Source organism: Dreissena polymorpha, chromosome 1 (assembly GCF_020536995.1).
Source record: "Dreissena polymorpha isolate Duluth1 chromosome 1, UMN_Dpol_1.0, whole genome shotgun sequence".
Taxonomy (NCBI): domain Eukaryota; kingdom Metazoa; phylum Mollusca; class Bivalvia; order Myida; family Dreissenidae; genus Dreissena; species Dreissena polymorpha.
The window spans coordinates 55,764,719-55,792,165 of NC_068355.1; the positions used below are offsets into that span (position 1 = coordinate 55,764,719).

Consider the following 27,447-nt stretch of genomic DNA (forward strand, 5'->3'; position numbering starts at 1 on the left):
ATGTCAGCTTTAGGATCGTCATCTTAGTAAATCTGTTAACCCGTCATCGTTAATGTCAGCTTTAGTATCGTCATCTAAGTAAATCTGTCAATTCGTCATCGTAAATGTCAGCTTTAGGATCGTCAGCTTAGTAAAACTGTCAATTCGTCATCGTTAATTTCAGCTTTAGGATAGTCAGCTTAGTAAATCTGTCAATTCGTCATCGTTAATTTCAGCTTTAGGATAGTCAGCTTAGTAAATCTGTCAATTCGTCATCGTTAATGTCAGCTTTAGGATCATCAGCTTAGTAAATCTGTAAATTCGTCATCGTTAACGTCAGCTTTAGGATCATCATCTTAGTAAATCTGTCAATTCGTCATCGTTAATATCAGCTTTAGGATCTTCATCTTAGTAAATCTGTTAACCCGTCATCGTTAATGTCAGCTTTAGGATCGTCATCTTAGTAAATCTGTCAATTCGTCATCGTTAATGTCAGCTTTAGGATCGTCAAGCTTCGTGAATCTGTAGATTCGTCATTGTTGACGTCAGCTTTATAATCGTCATTACATATTACATTGCACAAACATTGCTAAGACATATCTTGTTTGCTTCACCGTTAATTTGTGACATTCACAGACATTTTTGAGTGGAATACTATTTTTTAAACATTTATCAACAGGTCTCTTCATTTCAAATATTTTAAACAACTGTCGAACATATTCTTAGTTTGTATATGTTTACTTCAGGTTGTTTTTTGAATAACACAGGAACTAAATACCGTTACCGATGAAAACATGTAAAACTGCGTTATTTGATTCATGGAGACAACAGTTTCACACTTTATATAAATTCTATAGAACTTCGGGTTCTCACAATGTCTATAGAATACCTAGAAATACATACTTATATGTTAAACAGTATTTGCATTTTGTTCCAATCTTCCGTTATCATCAAGGAACATGGATTTAAAAAATCATGTTTAATTTATCTTTGTTAAAAATGTACACATACAATATAAAATGTACATTAAAGGGAAACAACTCTTGTTAAAACAACCGTACAATACAACTATAATAACGTATTAAATAGTATACACGAATGAATAAATGATTACCTATGGTCTCTAATTTGCATGCATGAACATGCTGTCTTAACATACAATATCTGCAACTCTATTTAACAAATATCTATAAGTTTCAGTCAAATAAAAAATATTGCAAATACAAGGAAAGTTGGCAAAAAAAGGTGGGTGGGGTGTAATGGGTGGAGGGGTTTCTTTAATGGCGGAAATGTAAGGATATATCGATTTATACCGTAGCAATTTGTATTCCAGTACCAACCGGTTTTGGAATGCTGCCAAATAGTTTATATTCGTTGGCAAGAAATAACGTTATTTAAAAAAAAAGGCTTTGCAGACACATAATTTCATGTTTTTTTTATTTTAGAAAAAAAAGAATCAGGAATTTGCGTTGGTCATTTTCCGATGTGTTTGTGATAAATTCGCGGATTGATCAACTCACGAAATCAATGAAAAAAATCATGTCCAAAGAGTAATAATGATTTGACAGAACATGGTTTCTGTCTCTTGAGTATTTTAACAGCGGCACTTTGGGGGATTTAACACTCAAGTTTTAAATAAACAGTTCAAAGGTTAAACAGTTTGCAGTAAAAAAAGTCAAATAAAATGTACATACCTATATCAACAATGCATTAATAAACATTAAAAAAAAATATTGTCTAACAAAATCAATAGCTCAATTATCGATGATTGTATTTGAGTCTCTGTGTCAATATAAAGTTCATGTCAACGCAATCAAGTTCACAAAGTTTCACCTTCTTAACAAACATATTGCAGTTGAATACCCTTTATCAGAATTGCGACATTTTGAACTTCTGTCTATACACATAATCCTAAACACTCCAATGTCAATGACCAAACATAGCATGAAATCCCTCAAGGTCAAGCACAGGTCAAACCCCAACCAAGATTTATTTTCAAAGTAAAAACCAAGGTCAATGGTTAAGGTCAAAACATGGTAAATACTAAAGTTCAAGGTCAGGATGTAGCCTGTCTGTTTCCCCTATCCCTGAGGGACGACAGATCAGGTGAACTTCCCCTGAGTCGCTCAGCTTGCAGCCACGACTGCATGTTTGCGTGAGGCACAACGTTGGCACCAACGTTCGGTCGCAGTTGCTCCCAAGCCGACTGTCGTTTCACGTTTGACAAGGCGGCGTCCATTGCTAAAATATTATTGCTATCACTTGTACCACCCACTGTATGGCGACGACGTTTACACTGCTCGTTTCGTTTCCTACCGAATACAGGCGGCGATGCAGACCGAGTTTTTGGCACACTCTCACTAACCGGTCCACGACTGGCAGCGTCAGATTCCTCGGCTGCTCTGTTTTTCTCTAAGCTCTGAGATAGTCTCACATTCACTTCGGTCTTTTCTGATTTTGTAATTGGCCGGTAGTCTGGACGTTTTGGTGGGGTTTCTGTCCTTAAGGGGTCACCATGGAGACCGTCATTCTGCGAGTTTAAGAACGACTTTAGCGGTGACTGGTATGCAGTGAGAGGTTTAGAGACGTGTTGCTGTATTGCCATGCGACCGCTGCTGTCAGCAGACATTATCGATGGACTGGAAATCACGACCATGACTGAGGCAACCCTTGAATCACTCTCGGACCTTTCAATCCCCCTAGAAGCAACCCCATGAATTGAAGCACTACTCTCGGAACGTTCCATCCCCCAAGAAGCAACCCCTTGGATTACAGCGTTACTCTCAGAACGTTCCATCATCCTAGAAGCAACCCCTTGGACAACAGCGCTATCAGCCGAGTATGTAACATCACTGTGCAGGTTGATACCGCTATTGTTGCTACCTGACCGAACCAGAAGGTTAAGACTTGGCTCACTGTGGCCTTCATAGAGAGGATTGTGAGTGGTGCTTCTCTCAAATCTGGTCGCCAATCCTATCTTCGCGTCCGATTTCGGTGGCGTCCTGTGTAGGCTGGGATCTCTGTACTGCTTTCCTTGACCCTGATTATCTGCCTGCATGGCTGCTTGCCGAGATAAGTGGGACAGGGGAGGCTGTGGAGGGAGTCGGTGCTGCGCCGTCTGAGCTGCCGGGGAATCGCCTGCATCAGGTAAAGCGCCATTACTTACACTGCCACCATTTGAATTCAGACCCCACCTAGGAGGCTTTGATGATGATGCACAATTGGACATTTTAGCACTAGATAATGTTTGCAATTTCTTATCGAAAGTTGAGGTTAGCGTAGCTAGCAAATCAAATCCCTCATCGGAGTCTGTGGAAGCCCAGGACATACGGTTGTCCCGCCTCTCCAGCAAGTCAATCAGGGAATCCAGAGAACCGCGCCGCACTGAACCTGTCCGGGTTAAACCCGCACTTCGCCGCTTTATCTCTGCTGAGTCCCTCTTAGACTGAGCCTTCACCTGGGCGGTGGGGCGGTTAATAGCACTTGGAAAGCTGTGTCCGTCCGCCATATTTTCTACTGAGCCCGTTCGTTTTGCTTGCGATGACAGCGACCCTGCGCTCGTCTGTCGGGGCTGCCGCGCTGACCGATAGTTAGAACCAACATTACTCTTCACAACAATATGCTTATCACTCCTGTGTGAGTCTCTACCACCGTACCGTTTTGTTCTACCCGATTCTTCTGGCGTGTCTCCGTGTGGGTGCAGACTCAGTGAATATCCAGTTGTTGCTTGGAGCAGATCTTCCACGCTATGCCTGTCCTCAATCTCTAGCTCACGCTGCGTCTGCAGGATATCTGCCTCAATTCTTTGCCTCTCAAGTTGACGCTTCTTTTCCTCCCGCTGTCGGCGCTCTTCCCGTTCTTCCCGTTCCCGAATGGCACGCGCCTCCAGCTCAATGCGCCTCAGACTGTCGATCGTCTCACGTCGGAGTCGGTTTAAAACTCCCGTGGAGTGATGTGCTGCCGTGGGAGAGCTCCAACTCGTCATTCCGGTCCAGTAGAGACTCGTCCGAAAAATACTGCGTCATCGGCGTAAGAAAAGCCACCGAATTTTCCTTCTCGGAATCGATGAAATCAAAGTCAGAAAATTCGCGGTCTACAAAGTCTTGGGACTTTGCCATGCGTCTGTCTGGTAGATCCGGTAATGGTTTCAGCAGGTCCGTGCTATGCTGCATGGCTGCTAGATTCGGGCTGCTGCGGGATGTTGTGTCAATCTTTTGCGTCCTAATGAGAATCTCATTGTCTATGTTTCGCTCGTTGTAGCCAAGGGGTGGGTCTGACACGGACACGCTTCGTTTGTCCGGCGGCAAGACGCGAGCTGGGCTTTCACCCCGAAGTTTTCGATTGGCTGCCGAGACGATACTTGAAACAATCTCACGTGGGTTTAACTCTGAAAGAAGAAAAACATCAAAGTTGATTGAAATACGTTTTTAGAGGATTGCACATAAACGATCTTATCCAACAGCATAATGATTTTATAGGAGGAAACTCTGGGTGTCGTTTAAACTTATGCTTTACATGTCCACACATGCCTACTAGCCTTTACTCTTCTATAACATGTACATAGTGGACAACATTTTTGACATTTTGTTTCCATATTTGCATTGGATGTTTACATTTCATATCAATATACCGTAAAAAATAAAAGCCATAGTTATTAATCTAACAATGCTTATCTTTATTTCTAACTTGAAAAGACACTTCAAATTGATACTGAACATCTCTTATGACAATACGGTCAATCTCAACTATGCATGGCCCCATTACCAACCCTGGGGCGTCCCCTGTGTCAAACATGCGGCGTGGGGATACGGGCCGGCCTCTGCCGCATCATTTTAAGTTCTTTTTTGTTTCAACAGAAATTGACGGATCAATTAAAGGGTTATTTCTTCAATGAAAAGGCTGTTTCTCAGCTAGTTCATCGAATAATGTCTTTCCACCAAAAAGGCTTATCACACTAACTGTGAAAATGAAATGACGATGAACAAATGTATCGTGTGTGCAATGACTCATCATGGAAGGAACCAAAATTAGACAAAAATAAACATGATGCATTAAATCCATATACAAACTTTGGTAAGAAGATCAAATATAGGTTTGACTTTTACAGTTGAATTTCAAACAACTAATTGTATACAAAATGAATAAAAAAAATACAAAAAAGTAATTTGTATCATTGAATATCAGCCGGTCAAACCAATTTTTGTTTTCCGTAACAACGCATGTTGTCACACGCCGTGTCTGTTTTGGTAGAAGTATTGACGCTCGTGATGTGTTGAGCCTTCACCATTAAAGATCTTAAGCAAGGATCATTCCTTTAAAGTTTCATTAAACCTGACTCAAGAGCAAAAACAAACTGGCTATATGCAATAAGCATTAAATCGCTAAAGCCTGCCACAGTCTGGTCAGGTTTTATGATGTTTGCAACTCATCAGTATCACATGGTTTGAACCTAAGCCTTTAAAACTATAATCTATATTTTATTTGATTTTCTAAAGGACTACAAACACGTCAAAGTGAGTATCTCAGTGGTAATGGGTGAATGAACCTGTCCATACCAGCCTCCTCTCTCATGTTACTGCTGGAGGGCGCTGACACCAAGGACATGCACTCTGCAGCCTCGTCATCTGTGGGGACGCTGCTGTCCATGTCCCAGGAGCCAAAGATCCACTCACACTGAAACAAACATGTAGCATGTACAGGAGCCAAAGAACCACTCACACAGAAACAAACATAAAGCATGTAGCAAATCATTGTAAAATAACAATCCCTCAGCTGACTGCAGATGATGCCAATACTTAATAAGAAAATGTCATCATATGGGTCTGCTTTCCACTTGTCTTTAGGCGCACCCAAGCCTTTTTGAGCAAACTTCCCTGTAACCTTCTAGCCTCAAACCCACTGGCCTCAAACCCACTAGCCTCTAACCCACAAGCATCAAACCCACTAGCCTCTAACCCACTGGCCTCAAACCCACTGGCCTCTTACCCACTAGCCTCTAACCCACTAGCCTCTAACCAACTAGCCCCTAACCCACTAGCCTCAAACCCACTAGCCTCTAACCTACTAGCCTCTAACCCACTAGCCTCAAACCCAACTAGCCTTAAACCCACTAGCATCTAACCCACTAGCATCTAACCCACTAGTATCTTACCCACAAGCATCTAACCCACTAGCCTCTAACCCACAAGCCTCAAACCCACTAGCCTCTAACCCACTAGCCTCAAACCCACTAGCCTCTAATCCGCTAGCCTCTAATCCACTAGTTTCTAACCCACTAGCCTCTAACCTACTAGCCTCAAACCCACTAGCCTCTAATCCACTTGTTTCTAATCCACTAGCCTTAAGAATTGGATGTTTGCTGTTAGCTTGGGGCAAGTGAAGATTGTCCTTATTGGTCTTATTGTGTAGTTCTTTTTACTTTCTTTTTATTTCACAAAAGATTCTTATGGCAGATTATAAATAACAACTGCATTCTTGCAGTTGTGAAATATGGTAGCAGTTAACCAACTAGAAACATAACAAGTTACACACAAACAAAATAAATATAATTCTTGATAACTAATTAAACCCACAATTAAGCGAAGTTCATAGAATTTTCAATAAGCTGCATTACAAGACAGCTGGGTAAGTTAAAGGTCTTCAGAAAAGTGATTTTGTAAGCCTGGTGCTCTGAAAAAATCAGGTGAAGACTGTTTGTGGTCCTTGACATTTCAGTGTTCCGTAAGTTATTATAGTTTTACACCACAATATTTTACTTTCCAGAATTGGTGCGCGTTATACATGGTTGTGCCTTATATATGCTTAAGTACAGTACATACATTTCTATGATCTTGCAGTGGTCCGACATGTCTGTCACCATGGCTACCATGTTGTCGTCGGCCTTGCGGATCAATGTCGGCCCAAACACGATAGCAAGGTTCTTGGCCTGCATCTGAAAGAATTACCAGACTACTGTAAAATCATTTATCTTCGTCACACATTAATTTTCTTTGATTTTTTGGGGTTTACTGATCCACGAAATTTAACACAAACACATCGAAAAGGTGGTTATTGTTCTTTCCAAAGTCAATGTGTCCAGGAATGTCTTTTTTTAAACCAAGAAATTGAATGCTCCCAAGTATAAATGATTTTACAATATTTGGAGCAGGTTGCATTATGACTCTATACATTTTTGTAGGCAATATGACTCCAGACTTATCAATTCCTATTCATGTCAACATTGTGGTGACAAACACATATTATGCACACTTTTCATGTGTCACTTAACATTTAAGATATATGAAGACCGATGTAACTAATGGAAAAATAATGCAATAATTATTATTATATTCTGACCATTATTTTTGCAGAGAAAAATATATAAATCTTAAATATTCCTGGGTAATACATTTTTTTCAACAATAAAAACATATAATCCGCTAAAACCATACAATAAAACCATCTCTACTTTGTTGCAGGGGTTGTCAAAAGAAAAAAGAGCTGTGTTTGTGAAACACACAATGCCCCCTACTGCGCCGCTTTGAAGCCATTTTTGACCTTTGACCTTGAAGAATGACCTTGACCTTTCACCACTCAAAATGTGCAGCTCCATGAGATACACATGCATGCCAAATATCAAGTTGCTATCTTCAATATTGCAAAAGTTATGAACAAGGTTTAAGTTTTTGACTGACACACACAATGACAGACAGACAGGCCAAAAACAATATACCCCCGTTCATTTAATCCGGTGGCATTAAAATCACTATACAGTGTCTTCAAATTGCTTTTTAATTAACATTTTTCAACTGCTTTGGGACAAGAACCCATCAAATGATTTAGTTTTACCTACAGACTATTTTGCCATTCCTACATAATATTTTTAAGTTGATTCAAACTGTTGCAGCTCTAGTTTGAATACAGAATAACAACAGCATGTAGAGGCTGTCAAAGTTATTATTCAAACAAGAGCACTGAATAACGGGTGCCAACACTCCGCTGCAGGTGCATTTTTTAATAAATGAAAGCTTGTCATAAATTATTATTATTTTTTTTAGAGGTCACAGTGACCTTGACCTTTGACCTTGTGACCCAAATATGGGTCAGGCGTATAGAACTCATCAAGGTGCAGCTACATATTAAGTTTCAAAGTTGTAGGTGGAAGCACTTAGATTTTATAGCCAATGTTCAAAACCTCGACAAAATGTTAAGGTTTTAGCACGACGTAGACGGCGGACGACACGACACGACGAGCTGGCTATAACAATACCTCGGCTTTCTCCGAAAACAGCCGAGCTAAAAATGGCTTACACCCAAACAACCCTTTGTCAGCTAACATTCAATGATAACAAACTCATGAGAGTTTGGACCATTAAGGATGATAAAAGAGCAACAAACTCATGAAAGTGTGGACCATTAAGGATAAAACAAGGGAAAATAACCCAGGAAAGTGTACATTACTACAGATAAAACAAGGGAAAATAACTCAGGAAAGTGTAAATTACTACAGATAAAACAAGGGAAAATAACTCAGGAAAGTGTACATTACTACAGATAAAACAAGGGAAAATAACCCAGGAAAGTGTAAATTACTACAGATAAAACAAAGGAAAATACCCCAGGAAAGTGTAAATTACTACAGATAAAACAAGGGAAAATAACTCAGGAAAGTGTAAATAACTACATTTGAAACAAGGGAAAATAACTCTGGAATATGTAAATTACTAAGGATGAAACACAAACAAATAACTCAGGAAAGTGTGTATCACTAGGAAATAAACAAGGGCAAATAACTCAGGAAAGTGTGGATCACTAGGAAATAAACAAGGGCAAATAACTCAGGAAAGAGTGTATCACTAGGAAAGAAACAAGGGCAAATAACTCAGGAAAGTGTGGATCACTAGGAAAGAAACAAGGGCAAATAACTCAGGAAAGTGTGTATCACTAGGAAAGAAACAAGGGCAAATAGCTCAGGAAAGTGTGGATCACTAGGAAAGAAACAAGGGCAAATAACTCAGGAAAGTGTGGATCACTAGGAAAGACACAAGGGCAAATAACTCAGGAAAGTGTGGATCACTAGGAAAGAAACAAGGGCAAATAACTCAGGAAAGTGTGGATCACTAAGGAAGAAACAAGGGCAAATAACTCAGGAAAGTGTGAATCACTAGGAAAGAAACAAGGGCAAATAACTCAGGAAAGTGTGGATCACTAGGGAAGAAACAAGGGCAAATAACTCAGAAAAGTGTGGATCACTAGGAAAGAAACAAGGGCAAATAACTCAGGAAAGTGTGGATAATTGACTGTAATGGGCACAGGGTGGGTGCTCATTTGGTTAACAAAGTCCATGGATGTGTTTATCCATTTCTGAAGTTGACCAATATAGTCATAACGGAAAGACAATGTTGGAATTAATGTTGACCACAAGAACAGACTTGTGTCCACAGTCTTCGTTAATTTATTTATAATGATATAAAACAGTTCTATTGGATTACCGATTTGAATCCTGCATCAGAGCAATTCTTGATTATGATTGAAAATAACAACTAATGCATCGGCCTTCATGGGTGAGCGGACAAAATTCCGGAACAAGTAAATGTATATTTTATGAAAATACAGATAATAAATTGACCTGTACTACATGCGGATGAAACAAGGGCATCTGTGGATCACTAGAGATAAAACAAGTATTGCATATCGTAACTTCATGTATAAAGTTTCAATTGATGGCTTGAGATATGTGGAAGTAGGTTCAACCACAAACTTATACAAACATTTTAAAGAGTCTTACCAACTGCGGATAACCTGACAGAGTGGGTAACACCATCACCCTATAAAACATTGTTTGTCGGACGGTAAAAACATCGAGTTTAACGAAGGTAATATTAATGCAACACCAAAACATGTCCCTACCCTGATTGGTTTAAAACTATTTAATTTAGCTCAGTTGCATAAAAAGCAAAATGCTTATTGAAACACTCTCGAGTTCTTTTCCAGGGTAAAAGCAGTACTTGGAGTCTCTAAGAGAGATCTAAACAATGCTCCCATAGCGTGATTGAACCCGTTACCTCCTTGACCTGGGCGGACTTACCCTGTTGACGTCAGCGTACTGGGCTACGCGGTTCAGGTGTCGCGCAAGGTGTTTGAACGTCTCTTGATGGTGCTCCGGCAGTTTGTGTATGAGTGCCTTCAGCTTCAACATGCGCTTCTCCGGGTCCTTATTACGGCTTGCATCGATGAATGGCTGGTACAGGTCTGCAACCAAACCATCCATATAGTTTATTTTAAGCTAAGTAGCGTAAAATAGAGAAATACTGAACAATCATTATTATTTGTGGGTTAATAATAGTCATTGATGTCATCGGTTGAACGATCCACAAATTTAACACAAACACATCACAAATTCATCATTTTTTCAACATTACAAATCGATGAAATGATTAGCCTAAAAGTCTTTTTTTAACCAAGAAATTTCATGCCAACAAACATAAAAGATTTTAAAGTATCTTTAAGATAACAGTAGTATCTCTCTAGATTTTTATTGTTCCCGATATAATTCAGCGATTTTTTTGAACCAATTGGTAAAAGTACAGGTACCAGCCCAATTGGGAAAAATATGGGAAAAATACGGGGAAAATATGGAAAAATTCTCGTTATGATCTCTTTATATTGGGAAATTGGTGTATTTTATTTTTTGCTTCAACATACATTAACATTGATAACTAAGTGTAATCAAGTTGTCAATATTATAATATCTTAGGTTCAAGCCATAGAGCTGCATAGGGAAAGTAACTAAATGTGATTTAAAAAAAAATTAATATTTTTTAATTTTTTTTGGAGACCATCAATCAGGATTTTTTTTAAGCAATTTGGAAATTTGCAGTTTTGTCCTTATTGCAAAAGTGCCATTTTTTAGTACTTTATTAAGACCAAAAAAAATCACTGTAATAAAGTAAACAAGCAAATTCGTTGAATTGATAACCCATGCCAATATGCTTCTGGACACAAAATGTTATATTTGACACTAAAAAAAACATTTTTTCAAGATACAAAGGGCCATTACTCTGTTGTTAACAGATGGTGTACAATGTCATTTGGCCTGCATCATCCTGTTATCCATATATATACTCATACCAAGTTTTAATGAAATCCGCCCAAGCACTCCCAAGATATGGCTCCAGACGGAGGGACGGAAAGACAACGCCAAAACAAAATCCCTCCGCCTATGGCTGGGGATAATGAAAACCAGCATCAAATTGCCAGACTTACCATCGGGAATTAGTGGCTCAGGAAGCTGGCGGAAGAAAGACTTCAATAGAGAACTGATCACGTTCACGTCACACCACTTCTCATGCTCCAGGTTCATACAGTCGATACCCTGCAACAAAAATAACATAGTGACAATACTGGGTTATGCAACAATAACATGGCCTCATAATTTGAGCGTCACTGTGGGAAAATCTGACCCAATGCATTGTCGGAAATTTCTGTCTCCGTTTCATCTTTGCAGTCTGCACAGGCTAATCAAGGACCATACTTTCCACCTAAACTTGATTTTCCTCTAGAAAATACTTCCTTTAAACAAAACATTCCTTTAAGCGGAAAGTGTTTTTCCTGATAAGCCTGTGCGGGCTGCAGCAGTAAAGTGTTTCTCCTGATAAGCCTGTGCGGGCTGCAGCAGTAAAGTGTTTCTCCTGATAAGCCTTCGCGGGCTGCAGCAGTAAAGTGTTTTTCCTGATAAGCCTGTGCGGGCTGCAGCAGTAAAGTGTTTTTCCTGATAAGCCTGTGCGGGCTGCAGCAGTAAAGTGTTTTTCCTGATAAGCCTGTGCAGGCTGCAGCAGTAAAGTGTTTTTCCTGATAAGCCTGTTCGGGCTGCAGCAGTAAATCTTTGACATCTCTTAACTCACATGCATGAAACCTTATTTTTCCAAAGTTGGGCTCAATTATCTACAAATTATAATAACGGCCAGATAATTATCATATTTATGACCCTTATTTACTTATACATTCTGATGGGCTAGCTTTCTGTAGTAAAAAGTGACAACCTCTGTGCCGACATTTTAAAATATTTCAAATGCGGGTGAAAGTACAAATGTAGGCCTTCTTTATCTGGTTAAAAACATCCTTACTCAAGCGGCCATTTTTGCATCCCGGAATCTTCCCAAGAATTGTATGCCATCCTTTTTGTAAAAGTATGCTTAACTGTACAAATACACTGAATTCTGGGCCCATATTCAACAACACATTCTTAGACTTCAGAATAAATAATGGACATTATAAAAATACAACACTCGGCGTTTGAATATACATGGGTTTCCAGTGATGATTGTCTCAAAAAGAAAATGTTCCACAGGAAGAATGCTCTAGATAGAGGTGGTAAATACCAAGTTTGACTCTAAATAAAGCATTTCTCTAACATTAAAGAATATTTTTTCTTCTTAGATTTTAGTCTTATAATTGCTTTTCAATCAACACTAAGACCCAAGTCATGCGCACCTTGTTGAATTCTTCTTGTAGTATGGTTACGGCTGCCTTGTTACCAGGGATACGGTAGACACCAGTCATCTCCAGTCCACGTGCCTCAACTATCTGGATACATAGATCCACTATGAGGGGCACAAACTGAAACATAGGATTAGGATATGGTGTCTTATTACAGACCAAGCGGTTCACTGTTTTACAGACCAAGCGGTTCACTGTTCTGCAAAAAAATGGGCTTAATGCTTGTTCATTAAGTTCCATCCCAGAATAGTCTGCGGTACTGGTACTAAAGACATCTGGTACTGGTTCTACCAAGACAAACAAACTCAAAAGTGCTTAAAATAGCATAAGGCCTTTGAGCTTAAATATATACCAGGCTGGTTTCAATTAGCATAAGGCTTTTGAGCTTAAATATATACCAGGCTGGTTTCAATATGAATAAGGATTTTGAGCTTAAATATATAAAAGGCTGGTTTCAATAAGAATAAAGCCTTTGAGCTTTAAAATATACCAGGCTGGTTTCAATAAGAATAAGGATTTTGAGGTTTAATATATACCAGGCTGGTTTCAATAAGAATAAGGCTTTTGAGCTTAAATATATACCAGGCTGGTTTCAATAAGAATAAGGCTTTTGAGCTTTTTGAGCATAGCAACCACAATTTTTGACGTAGGAACAAGTGAAATGACGTGCATAATGTCCATATTGCCATATATCCATGTTGCAAGTTTCATGAAAAAATATTACGAACTTATATAATTATCGCAGGATCCAGAAAACCACCATTTTCAGCAGTATTTCTAGTCTATTTGTTGCCATAGCAACCAGAATTTTTGACATAGGAACAAAATGAAATGACGTGCATAATGTCCATATTGCCATCTATCCATGTTTCAAGTTTCATGAAAAAATATTAATAACTTTGAAAGTTAGCGCAGGATCCAGAAAAGAGTGACGGACGGACAGACTGAGCGCAAACCATAAGTCCCCTCCAGTGAAACCGTTAGGGGACAATAAGCATAAGGCTTTTGAGCTTTAATATATACCAGGCTGGTTTCAATAAGAATAAGGCTTTGAGCTTAAACATATTCCAGGCTGGTTTCAAACTAAAACAAGACATGTGTTCAAAGAGCATGGATGAACATTCCAAACACAAACTTAAAATACTCCTTTTAATTGATAAAACTTTTTATAATAAGTAATTAAGACACTAAAACTTATCAAACTGTGTATAATTTGTAGGGATGGACACGTGCCCTGGAATCATACTCAAATTTTTATTTTTCTTATTCAATTACAGTGAACCGCGTTAATCCAGAATTAGATAGTCCGAAAAACTCGCAATTTGGACGAAGGTCAAGGGGAACGGGTTAATTATGCAGTATTTTCCCTCGTTAAGTCCGAAATCTCGTGTTCCGGATCCAGACATATATTTTGCGACACCGATCTGTGTATTTAGCTGTAATTATGTCACGTTAATCCGGATGCTTCCCAACATGGGGGCTTTATTCGACCCCAGCCGAATAAACAAAAGCGCATTCACCGAGGCCTGAAGAATAATTGTTTTAGGCTTAATGGCCTACCTGTCGTTTAAACGAAAGCGCGATCACCGAGGCGTGAAATATTATTTGTTAAGAAGTGATAGCTTATAGTAGTGACTAAACATGATTCGACTCTGACTTTACTTAAACTTTAATTGGTGTCAGCTTTACAAAATGCATCTTAAATCACACACTTGATTTGATGTATGATTTTCTTCAATGTCTTTAATGAGCTGAACACGCAACCAATTTAGACGCTGATAACAATCGGACCGTCATTACAAAACTGTTAAACACTTAAATTGACATGCTCATTCAGAAAAAAGCGAAATGAACGTGTTATGCGTGAAAAGTTGTGCTAGGATTATTTAAACAATCCGTTAAAAAATTGTCGCTATGATTTTTAACATGTCGCTATTTAAATCATTTCAACATTCTGAGACGGGTTATAAATAAAGATATTAAAACAGCATCGCAGTTTTATGTTTTATTTTCATTGCCTTTAACACCCTTGATTTGTAACTATGTGAAGTTACCAACTTACAGCTCGTTTGCCACCCATGGCGACATCTTTTCACTGCGGCAGTATCACACAAGATACACGCAGTCCTCATGGTGTGTACATGTACTACAATACGGTTTAACAGTTACGCGTTTTTTTAATTATATTGTTTAACAACATTTGATTTTTTAAACTAAATAAATGTCTGCGTAACAAGAAAATATCATTCGATGCGAAATAAGCATGTAAATGTACGTAAACATCAGGTGTTTGTCATAGGGTAAGTATCAAACTCTTGTCAAAACTGCACTGGTTTGATAATCTGGAAGATTCGTTAATCCAGAAATTTCTGCCGGAACGGACGTTTCTGGATAAAAGCCGGTTCACTGTATTAAGATCCAAATGTCACAACTTTGGAAAGTCTGAAAAACAAAATATTGCCCCCTTGGTGCAAAAAAGTGTAGTTGAAATTAAATGTCACACAGTACCTTTGTTAGGTGAGGATGTAACAAACACTGACCTCATTGTTGGCTGAGGGTGTAACAAACACTGACCTCATTGTTAGGTGAGGATATAACAAACACTGACCTCATTGTTAGGTGAGGGTGTAACAAACACTGACTTCATTGTAAGGTGAGGATATAACGAACACTGACCTCATTGTAAGGTGAGGGTGTAACAAACACTGACCTCATTTTTGGCTGAGGGTTTAACAAACACTGACCTCATTGTTAGGTGAGGATGTAACAAACACTGACCTCATTGTCAGGTGAGGGTGTAACAAACACTGACCTCATTGTTGGGTGAGGTTGTAACAAACACTGACCTCATTGTTGGTTGAGAATGTAACAAACACTGACCTAATTGTTGGGTGAGGGTGTAACACACACTGACCTCATTGTTATGTGAGGGTGTAACAAACACTGACCTCATTGTTATGTGAGGGTGTAACAAACACTGACAGCATTGTTAGATGAGGGTGTAACATTCACTGACCTCATTGTAAGGTGAGGATGTAACAAACACTGACCTCATTGTTGGGTGAGAGTGTAGCAAATACTGACCTCATTGTTTATGTGAGGATGTAACAAACACTGACCTCATTGTTTATGTGAGGATGTAACAAACACTGACCTCATTGTTGGGTGAGGGTGTAACAAACACTGACCTCATAGTTGGGTGAGGGTGTAACAAAGACTGACCTCATAGTTGGGTGAGGGCAGACAGTCCTCCAATGGCACCCCGAACATCCCTCCGGTCTCAGGTACGACTGCAATTTGCCCGATGGACGAACTCGAGCCCATGTGCTTCTTAATGCTCTTCCCTAGCTTACCCTTCCACGTCTTCGGCTTCCCGGTGTCCTCTATGAATGAAACAGACAAGGATCCCTTTGAGCCTGCAGGGGTTTTTATGCTATGTAAAATAAAGGCCTTAAAATGGACCCAATCCCAAATTGGTTATTTTTATCTGAAATGTCAATAACACATTTTCCCCAGATTGCTGTGTAATAACAACTCACCAAGTTTATCCCCGGACACTGTCTTGCGTCGCTTGATGCTGGGAGACTGCGGCACTTTCTGTTTGATAACAGAGAGTTTCTTGGTGATCTTATGGGCGGGGGTTGGGGACGTGTTGTTCCCCAGGGTTGGTCCCGACTCGGTAAGCGCCTGGCTCTTGCGGATAATCAGCTCGGCGTTTGTAACACCATTGGCCTGTCAAATAAACAACAGTATATTACACACCATTGGCCTGTCAAATAAACAACAAGAGTATATTATACACCATTGGCCTGTCAAATAAACAAAAAGAGTATATTATACACCATTGGCCTATCAAACAAACAACAGTATATTACACACCAATGGCCTGTCAAATAAACAGCAGTATATTACACACCATTGGCCTGTCAAATAAACAACAGTATATTACACACCATTTGCCTGTCAAATAAACAACAGTATATTACACACCAACACCATTGGCCTGTCAAATAAACAGCAGTATATTACACACCATTGGCCTGTCAAATAAAAAATGGTATATCACACGCCATTGACTTGTCAAATAAACAGCAGTATATTACACAAAATTGGCCTGTCAAATAAACAACAAGAGTATATTACACACAATTGGCCTGTCAAATAAAAAACAAGAGTATATTACACACAATTGGCATGTCAAATAAACAACAGTATAACTCACACCATTGGCCTGTCAAATAAACATCAGTATATTACACTCCATTGGCCTGTCAAATAACAACAGTATATTACAAACCATTGACCTGTCAAATAAACAACAGTATATCTCACACCAATGGCCTGTCAAATAAACAACAGTATATTACACACCATTTGCCTGTCAAATAAACAACAGTATATAACACACAAATGGCCTGTCAAATAAACAACAGTATATCTCACTTCCTTGCCTGTTGTTTGCCTTAAACAACAACATGGGATGTTTGTATCTTTGTTTGCCTGTCAATAAAACAACACTGTTTGTCCGATCTTTTGCTAGTCAATTTATCAACAATATTGTTTGTCCCTCCCTTTTCCTAAAATTAAACAACAACATTGTTTGTCCTTATGTTTTTCAGTCAATTAAACAACATGCTACAGGTGTGTGATTTTGGAACCATCTCTCGGAAGTAAAATGCTATACCCTTCTTATAGAGTTGACAGTGATTTATTTCAGCTAAATTGCATCGGAATACTAAAGCTTATGGAAACACTGGTCCTTTTCCTGACTTGGCCTCTTTGGGGAAGATCTAAAGAACGCTTCCACAGTGGGGATAGAACCTGCGACCTCCCCTCAGTATAGTTGACAAAACATTTCACTTTTAAATAAATCCAGAAAAATTAGTACTTTTTTATCAACCCTGAGCGATAATGGTTTAACCCATTCCCACTAAGAGGCAAAGTGGAAATGGCTTTGGCTAAGTAATTTGCAGTCTGTTCAAGTTTTATGCTGTTTGCTGGTCATCAGTATCTTAATTTTGGAAATAAAACCATTAAAACTTGAATCTAGTAAGAAAGGTTATTTATTAAGTTTAACCTTTTTTTAAGGGACTACAAACGGGTCAAAACACGTATCTATGTGGTCAAAATATGCATCCTAGTGGTCAAAATACGCATGTAAGTGTTTAACTGTTAGTATCTAAGTTGTAAAGGGTTAGTACCTACATGTAAGTGGTAAAGCTGAGTATCGAAGTGGTAAAGGGTTTGTATTTAAGTGGTAAAGGTTAAGTATCAAAGTGGTAAAGGGTTATTATCAAAGTGATAAAGGGTTAGTATCCATGTGGTAAAGTGTTATTATCTAAGTGGCAAAGGGTTAGTATATAAGTGGTAAAGGGTTAGTATCTAAGTGGAAAAGGGTTAGTATCTAAGTGGAAATGGGTTAGTATCTAACTGGTAACTGGTTAGTATCTAAGTGGTAAAGTGTTATTATCTAAGTGGTAAAGTGTTATTATCTAAGTGGTAAAGTGTTATTATCTAAGTGGTAAAGGGTTAGTATCTAAGTGGTAAAGGGTTGGTATCTAAGTGGTAAAGGGTTAGGATCTAAGTGGTAAAGTGTTATTATCTAAGTGGTAAAGGTTTAATATCTAAGTGGTAAAGGGTTAGTATCTAAGTGGAAAAGGGTTAGTATCTAACTGGTAACTGGTTAGTATCTAAGTGGTAAAGGGTAAGAATCTAAGTGGTAAAGGGTTAGTATCTAAGTGATTAAGGGTAAGAATCTAAGTGGTAAAGGGTTAGTATCTAAGTGGTTCAGGGTTGACTCACGTCAAGGTCTGGATTATTGTTCGCGCTGATGTGTCGTATCCAGACTAGCATGTCCATCTGGTCATTGGCCTGGAGCAGGTACTCCGACCCGTTGTACGTCTTCAGTCGGAACACGTTCTTGCGCTTGGTGTAGCTGTGGGCAATGTCTACGATACAGGACTTCACGGAGATTGGCTGCTCTTCGTATGAGAACACGCTCGTCTGAAACAAGACACGGTAGTTTGTTTGTTTTTCTCTCAATTTTTGGAGCGGGACCAGGTCCCTTTGATTTGAAAAAAAAGCCTGTCATTTTAACTAAAATTGAGAAATTAATGATGTTGTGGGTTTTTTTGCTAACAATTATTGAGAATACAAATTAATAATTTATTATGTTTCAATCAATGCAGCTGGATAGAGATGAACTGTAAACAATAAACCGTCGGAGACAGGTGTTGCTCCCCAAAGTTTTTTTTTTGTCACAATATTGAACTATATATTCAGATAAAAGGAAAAGTAGGGACAAGAATTGCACTATATGCACAATTTATAGAAAATTTCAAAGGGCCATAACTCTGTGAAAAATCATCCAACCAGAACCGGTTGATAATATGCACATCTCCTCTTGGCAGTGAAGCTTCCCATAAAGTTTTATTGAATTCTGGTCATTTATTGCTGAGAAACAGCCCGGACAAAAATTGTGCATGGACGGACGGACACACACGCACAGACAGACAAAGTGGGGACTATATGCTCCCACCAAAAATTGGGGGGGGGGGGCATAAAAAGAGATTAATGATTTGTTTACTTTTATTTTGTTGTAAAAACCTTCAACTGGGATTTTTAGGGCGTCATTTGGGAAAAACAAATATACGTTTTAAGATTGGATATTGGGCAAAATTTGGGTCCCATATCTGACCAAAAAAACACTGTACCTAAATGTCATCCTTTGAGTGTCAGCAAGGTTAACTTAACCAGGTATTAGCTTTGCAATATACAATTTGCATAAAGACCTGTTTTCCCAGCGCGCGTCTAATGTAATAAAACCAATATTGATGTTTACCTATTATGGACTAAGCAGCGAAATATAAAACCAATATTGATGTTTACCTATTATGGACTAAGCAGTGAAATATAAAACCAATATTGATGTTTACCTATTATGGACTAAGCAGTGAAATATACAAGGGGCTATGCAGTGATAAATTCATGGGAGATAAATTGGTTTTTTACTGTGGTTTATTTGTTACTGAAAAAATAGAGTAAATTAATAAGTTGACAATTCTTGATTTCAATGGCATCAAATTTTGAAAAAACTGTGTTATATGTATCACAAAAACGTCATCCCCCACCAAACAAATTATGTTTAAAAAAAGGCTTTAAAAGCATTTAGTTTAAACTTTTTTATTTAAGCTTGATTGCATTGAAAGTACATACTACTTATTTGAAACGCTCTCTAGTCCGTTTCCTGGGCCTAGTACTAGTACTTGGTATCTTTTGGGGAGATCTAAGCAATGCTCCCACATTTGGGATCAAACCAGTGACCTCCTGGTCGATAGACGAACACCATTACCATAATACTACCTTGACCATTTTATCAAAAGCATTTGATAAAAAGCTTTCCTTTTTGTGTTATTATGTGGGGGATAACACTCATATCATTCCTGATACACTGACACCCTGGTTGCGTTCCAAATAAATTGATGAATTCACACTGACACTTCAAACAAGGTTCTTAATTGTGCAGCACCGTAATAGACATGATCCTCACTCTGCAAAAATGCATGTGTGTAAAGTGCTATCCAAGATTAGCCTGTGCAAACCACACAGGCTAATCTTGGACCAGACTTTCTACTTTTATGCTATATGTTTCGTTTTAAGATAGTCTCTTCTAAGCAAAAATCCAGTTTAAACGGAAAATGTTGTCCCTGATTAGCCTGTGCAGACTGCACAGGCTGATATGGAACAACACTTTAGGCACATGCATTAAAACCCCTTTTCAGACAGTCTGACTCAAATAAAAGTGCAGGAAAGTAGACATGTAACTAGCCAACAAAAGGCAACAGATTTGGTTCGTGGAATCTGAAGAATTTCAAGCAAAAATAAACCAAAAGTCTTTTGCAAAGAAAATCATCCAATCACACAAATTTGCTGTTTGAGAGAAACTACATTTTTCTGCAGAGCCTAAATTTGCTATAAAACAAGATGTGTTTGTGAAACACAATGTCCCTATATGATGTTTGACCTTGTAGGATGACCTTGACCTTGTGAAGGATGACCTTGACCTTTCACCACTCAAAATGTGCAGCTCCATGTGATACACATGCATGCCAAATATCAAGTTGCTATCTTCAATATTGCAAAAGTATTCATAAAATAAGCGATTTGGGCCACATATATTTGACCTCTGACCTTGAAGGATGACCTTGACCTTGACCTTTCACCACTCAAAATGTGCAGCTTCATGAGATACACATGCATGCCAAATATGAAGTTGCTATCTCCAAAATAGCAAAAGTTATTGCAAAATGTTAAAGTTGGCGCAAACAGACAGACCAACAGACCAACAGACCAACGGACCAACAGACCAACAGACAGGGCAAAAACAATATGTCCCCCACTACTATAGTGGGGGACATAAACAGGGACACGCCCCCATAGTAAAAGCTGGCCAAAGGATACAACTATGCAACAAAATCTCCGCAAAGGGAAGCAACCCTTCAGCAAAAGCTGACAAATGGACAGAACCCTGCTACAAAAGCTAACAAATACCTTGTGCAAAAAACCTACAAATGGATGCAACTCTTCAATGCAATATGACAAAGGGACACAACCTTGCAGCAAAAACTGGCACAGGCACTGACACTGGTGCTAAAACTGGCAAAAGAAAAGAAACCTTATTAGAATCGCCAATTCCTCACAAAGGGACATATATGTGGTGCAAAGACTGGAAAACAAAGGGACATAAGCATTGCTAAAGCTGACAAAGCCAAAATACCTGACCTCAAAAATACAACAAGAGCACCACATAACGGGTGCCAGGCTCGGCTGCGGGTGCAGATTTGAATAAATGAAAGCTTGTCAGATTTTTTTTGATTTTTTTTTTAGAGGTCAAAGTTACCTTGACCATTGACCTAGTGACCCAATAATGGGTGTGGCATGCAGAACTAATCAAGGTGCAGCTAAATACAAAGTTTCAAAGTTGTAGGTTGAAGCACTTTGATTTTAGAGCCAATGTTCATAACTTTGATAAAATGTTAAGGTTTTAGCACAACGCGGACGACATGACACCACGACGACTAGCTGGCTATGACAATACCTCCGGTTTTCTCTGAAAACAGCGGAGCTAAAAAACACCACTCAGTAAGCAAAAGCTTGCAAAGGGAACAAATATCTGTACAAAAAACGCTTGCTTCTAAGAAGAATAAGGCTCAAACCCAACGCAAAGCTGGAAAAGTGAACAACCTGTGTGCAATACAAACCTGGGATCCCGCACGCACTTTCACGGGAAGTTCATGGGCTACAAGCTGAAGTGTAAAGTAGGAAAAATCTGAAACTGGAGTGGTGACTATATATATGACTGAGTATTGTGACTAGTTCAGCTTATACATGTAAATGAACAACAAGTAAATTCGTTCCTTTGATATCCAAGCCAATATCAAAATTGTGCCACTGACTGACAAACCAAGGGACAGACAACCCTAATTTTGTATCCCTCCGCGGGAGATAATAATAAATGTGGTCAATGAAATGTTAACAGTATTTCACAATAGGCATGTTACAGATATTGTACTGCCTCCTGAAAGCCATGTTTTTCAAAGCACTGAAACATTTTGTGTACTCGGCAAAGATATCATAAAAACAAATGTTCTGACCAAGTTTCAAGAAAATTGGACATCAAATGTTACAACTAATATGTTAACGCGCTTTTACTTTTAATGTAACCTAGTGACCTTGTTTTTGATCTCATATTAGTTTTTTCAACTTGACCAAGATGTAATTGGGCCACTTCTTCTGACCAAATTACATGAACATTTGAAGATAAATGTGGCCTCTAGAGTATTAACAATGTACATATTGACAACGCACAACACACATGCCACATTGTGATCAGATGAGCAAATAAAGAACACAATACATCAGGTCCTGGTGTCATAAACATAATTAAAGCATTAAACACAGACGTATTATGAGGTACTGCTTTTCAGCACAGATCGATCAAGATGTACTGCATATAACACTGACTTACAGTGCTGTACTACATTTAACACCAACTGATCATGATGCACTGCATATAACACAGACTGACCATTATGTACTGCATTGAACACAGACTGATCAAGATGTACTGCATTTAAAGCCACATTTATACTCAAAATCAACAAATATTCCATAAAATATTTCATAAAATAAAGTTAACCCATAAACAAAGTGTGCCTTACAGCAATAGCCAAAATTTCAACGCAAGATGTGGTATGGTTACATAGATTTAACGAGATACAAAATGCTTTGGTTTTTTGCGTTCCATGTTATTTCTCGCAACAATATCCTTAAATTGACAATCAAATGCTAGATTGGATTCTGGCAGTGTTGGACACACAACTTAGTTCTCATGAGCTGCCCAATGTTTTATTCGGTCAATGCTCTGGATCAACTGATAGTAAATCTATTTGTTTGTTATGAGTTTAACCATAATGACCAAATAGGTGTTCACAGGACCTTTTTAAGTTTTGAGTCTGACCCAAATCTGTAATTGCCCAATGATTTATGTGGCTATAAGTTAATGCTCTGACTCAACATTGAGTTTTTTTCTCATTTTTTTACATGAGTTTGACCATAATGCCTGATTTGGTACTTTTTGAGTTTGAGTCTGACTCAATTCTGAGTTAGAGGAGGAATAGGCACATATTCTTATAGCTAAGATTTAAGAAAGCTTGTGAGCCAACACACAGTCTCAATACTAAGTGGATATTGAAATCTCATCTTCTGAGTTGAGCTAACAAGTTGAGAATGATACTGGGCCACTGGAGCACATAACACTAATGAACTTGACTGCAACTGACAAAACTCATAGCAATACACTGGGCCACTGGAGCACATCACACTAATGAACTTGACTGCAACTGACAATACTCATAGCGATACACTGGGCCACTGGAGCACATAACACTAATGAACTTGACTGCAACTGACAATACTCATAGCGATACACTGGGCCACTGGAGCACATAACACTAATAAACTTGACTGCAACTGACAAAACTCATAGCAATACACTGGGCAACTGGAGCACATCACACTAATGAACATGACTGCAACTGACAATACTCATAGAGATACACTGGGCCACTGGAGCACATAACACTAATGAACTTGACTGCAACTGACAAAACTCATAGCGATACACTGGGCCACTGGAGCACATCACACTAATGAACTTGACTGCAACTGACAAAACTCATAGCAATACACTGGGCCACTGGAGCACATCACACTAATGAACTTGACTGCAACTGACAAAACTCATAGCGATACACTGGGCCACTGGAGCACATCACACTAATGAACTTGACTGCAACTGACAATACTGATAGTGATACACTGGGCCACTGGAGCACATCACACTAATGAACTTGACTGCAACTGACAATACTCATAGCGATACACTGGGCCACTGGAGCACATCACATTAATGAACTTGACTGCAACTGACAATACTCATAGCCATACACTGGGCCACTGGAGCACATAACACTATTGAACTTGACTGCAACTGACAATACTCATAGCGATTCACTGGGCCACTGGAGCACATAACACTAATGAACTTGACTGCAACTGACAATACTCATAGCGATACACTGGGCCACTGGAGCACATAACACTATTGAACTTGACTGCAACTGACAATACTCATAGCGATACACTGGGCCACTGGAGCACATAACACTATTGAACTTGACTGCAACTGACAATACTCATAGCGATACACTGGGCCACTGGAGCACATCACACTAATGAACTTGACTGCAACTGACAATACTCATAGCAATACACTGGAACACTGGAGCACATCACACTAATGAACTTGACTGCAACTGACAATACTCAGAGCGATACACTGGGCCACTGGAGCACATCACACTAATGAACTTGACTGCAACTGACAATACTCATAGCGATACACTGGGACACTGGAGCACATAACACTAATGAACTTGACTGCGACTGACAAAACTCATAGCGATACACTGGGACACTGGATTACGCGTATGCATTAAATCCGGGTTTCCCAGAGCGAGGTTCATTTATTGAGATCGTGTCGTATAATAATAATAATAATAATAATAATAATAATAATAATATTAATAATAATAATAATACTAATAATAATAAATAATAATAATAAATAATAATAATAATAATAATAAAATAATAATTATAATCTCTTTATTTTCCGAAGGTAACTCATTAAGACAACACATTGAAACAAAGTCATGCAAACAGTTTAACAATGGCAATCTCTATTTCAATGAGGCCTTCAAACGACTATGGTATGTATAATGCATTTCTACATTATAATGCAAACATGTAGACTTTGACGGACACAAGAGTACTGTAACAGTGTAATAAGTGTCATAAAAAGCAAGTATATTATATGACTTCTCTTATATTATTATTTTTTCCAATATTGAAATGGTCTCAGGGAACAAATATTTATTAACACAAGGTATTTAAGAATATAAATGTATTGTTGATTACATTTTCCCATATGCACACACTCTAACGCACGCACGCACACACACACGCACGCACACACACACCTATACACACACTCACTTATACAATTACCATATCTTAATTAACACGACCAATAACAATAACAAAAAGTTAACAAAAACAGCCGCGTACATTATTGTACAAAGTCAGAGTTTAAAAACGTGGAATACATTATTCTTGAAATAGTTTACGATTGACAGAAGTGGCTGATATACACACATATTATATTTACAGAAAACAATATTCATGACCAGTGTTGTTCACAATAGGATATGAAATTACACAACTGTTATGAAGAATAGCCTGCACCTCCTTGCTATATAAATAGTTAGAAAAGGCAATACGTATATTTGATTGGAGAAATTAAATCTACAGTAATCATTGCGTCTCTCTCATGTATGTTGTTGTTGATACCTTTTTCAAGACAATTACTCATACGATAAGAAACTTTTGCCTTTTTGACTTGCGAAACACTATTTCTAAACCACTCTCCGATGACAAGTTTCAACATCGCGCTTTATCTGCCCAAGTACAGACCGTAACTGCACAAACTGTCCTATATCGCGCTGTATCTGTCCAAGTACAGACCGTAACTACACAAACTGTCCTATATCGCGCTTTATCTGTCCAAGTACAGACCGTAACTGCACAAACTGTCCTATACAGCGCTTTATCTGTCCAAGTACAGACCGTAACTGCACAAACTGTCCTATTTCGCGCTGTATCTGTCCAAGTACAGACCGTAACTACACAAACTGTCCTATATCGCGCTTTATCTGTCCAAGTACAGGGCGTAACTTCACAAACGGTCCTATATCGCGCTTTATCTGTCCAAGTACAGACCGTAACTGCACAAACTGTCCTATATTGCGCTTTATCTGTCCAAATACAGAACGTAACTACAAAAACTGTCTTATATCGCGCTTTATCTGTCCAAGTACAGACAGTAACTACACAAACTGTTCTATATCGCGCTTTAACTGTCCAAGTACAGAACGTAAGCGCACAAATGTGTGTTTTCAGAGTTTATTTACAGGTCCTTCTTGCTACTTCATGATGTTATTAGGGTCCGACCTCAGACGATCAAAGACGCCCTTTCTTCTCCTCGCGCGCTGCGCCGCCTTTATGGCCACTCCTGCCGTCACCAGCCGTCGCCTCGATACCCGGAACGGTTTACCCAGTGCGTTGAGCGTACTGAGTACCGCCGCCCCGTGTTCCCTCCATATGGCCACCTCCTGTATGTTCTGGGGTCGCCCAGACCCAGGTGCGCCCCGTATGTCCTCTACACTGGTAAGTTCGCTGTCCCGCTGCTCCCGTCCCTCTTCTGGCAAGTCTATTGTGATAGCCACACTATCTATTCATCCCCTTGCATACAGCATGGCCTGGGGCCCAGATCATCAAGTTCTGGGAGACAGCGTATCCCCGTCTATCAACAGCGGTTAAATAGACCGCTGTATCTTCGAGGAGACAGCGAACCTAGCAGTGAAGAAGACGTCCGGCTCGAGGGTGGTGGATTAGCAGAGCTGCCCGCATAAGTTCCCCTATATAAGGAAATATATACAGGTGAGAAAATCTTCGGCGGGTGACTCTCGCGTCGGTCGAGACGAGTGCGCTCCAGCTGCTGACAGAGTAACTGTACAAACTGTCCTATATTCGCTTGTATTGTTGCCTGATTAGTTGTTAGGCTGCCCTACATGCAATTGTACTCTTGTGATTACAACAGCTGCATGCAAACTACCTCCGGGGTAGTGTGGACTTCATGATTTGACGTAACAGTGTGCAGTTTGCCCTAAGAAGAACGCAAAATAAAATGCCATTTATCAGGCGGAATTGATCAGAACAAAAACAGGAGAAAGCAGACGACCAGTTACGTATTATATTTCGGCTGTCGTCGTCAGCGTTATTCGATGATTGAGGGTAACGTTCAAGACCTCCACATTACAGTTTCTAGTAAGGGTATTCAACAAAACTTCCCACTTGTGTTTGGAGTCATTGTGTAAGGACACTGACCTAGTTCCATAAGTCTGACCTGCAGCAGAATTTTAACCCTTTATACTTATTTATGTTAAACGTTTGCATGTAAATACTCACTCTTTATATAACTACAATATTATTTTACCACTTTATAAATGTATTCAATATCTTTATTAAAATTCACCAACCAAGACTGCAAGTTGGACCCGTTGTTAAGCAGGATTATGCCTTCCTGTGTACTTAAAGAAGTTCGGTTTGCATGCATACATCATTTTACATTGGCAGACTATTGACCTATTAACATGTAACGACCATGCCAATACTTCGGGAAATTGGAGATTTTAAGACGCGTAGTCACGTTTTCCATGCGCATAAGGTTTGCGGACGTGGCGATTGCTGTTCATTCTTATGTTACCTTTAACAATAAATGTCAACACAGTCGATAGCTAACGATGCTAG

At 39.0% G+C, this 27,447-nt stretch overlaps 1 protein-coding gene across 1 annotated transcript; it reads right to left on the reverse strand.

Moving 5' to 3' along the window:
- Positions 1 to 1,733: 1,733 nt before the first annotated feature.
- LOC127875690 (uncharacterized) lies at positions 1,734 to 27,007 on the reverse strand. Its single transcript, XM_052420567.1, is given in 14 exon segments — positions 1,734 to 3,907; positions 3,909 to 4,366; positions 5,535 to 5,652; positions 5,829 to 5,937; positions 6,798 to 6,910; positions 10,046 to 10,209; positions 11,224 to 11,332; positions 12,451 to 12,576; positions 15,679 to 15,872; positions 15,996 to 16,188; positions 18,259 to 18,459; positions 21,717 to 21,761; positions 26,178 to 26,347; positions 26,992 to 27,007. Coding segments are annotated over 14 exon segments (3,888 nt in total). The 3' UTR covers positions 1,734 to 2,035.
- Between the last annotated feature and the right edge of the window lie 440 nt (positions 27,008 to 27,447).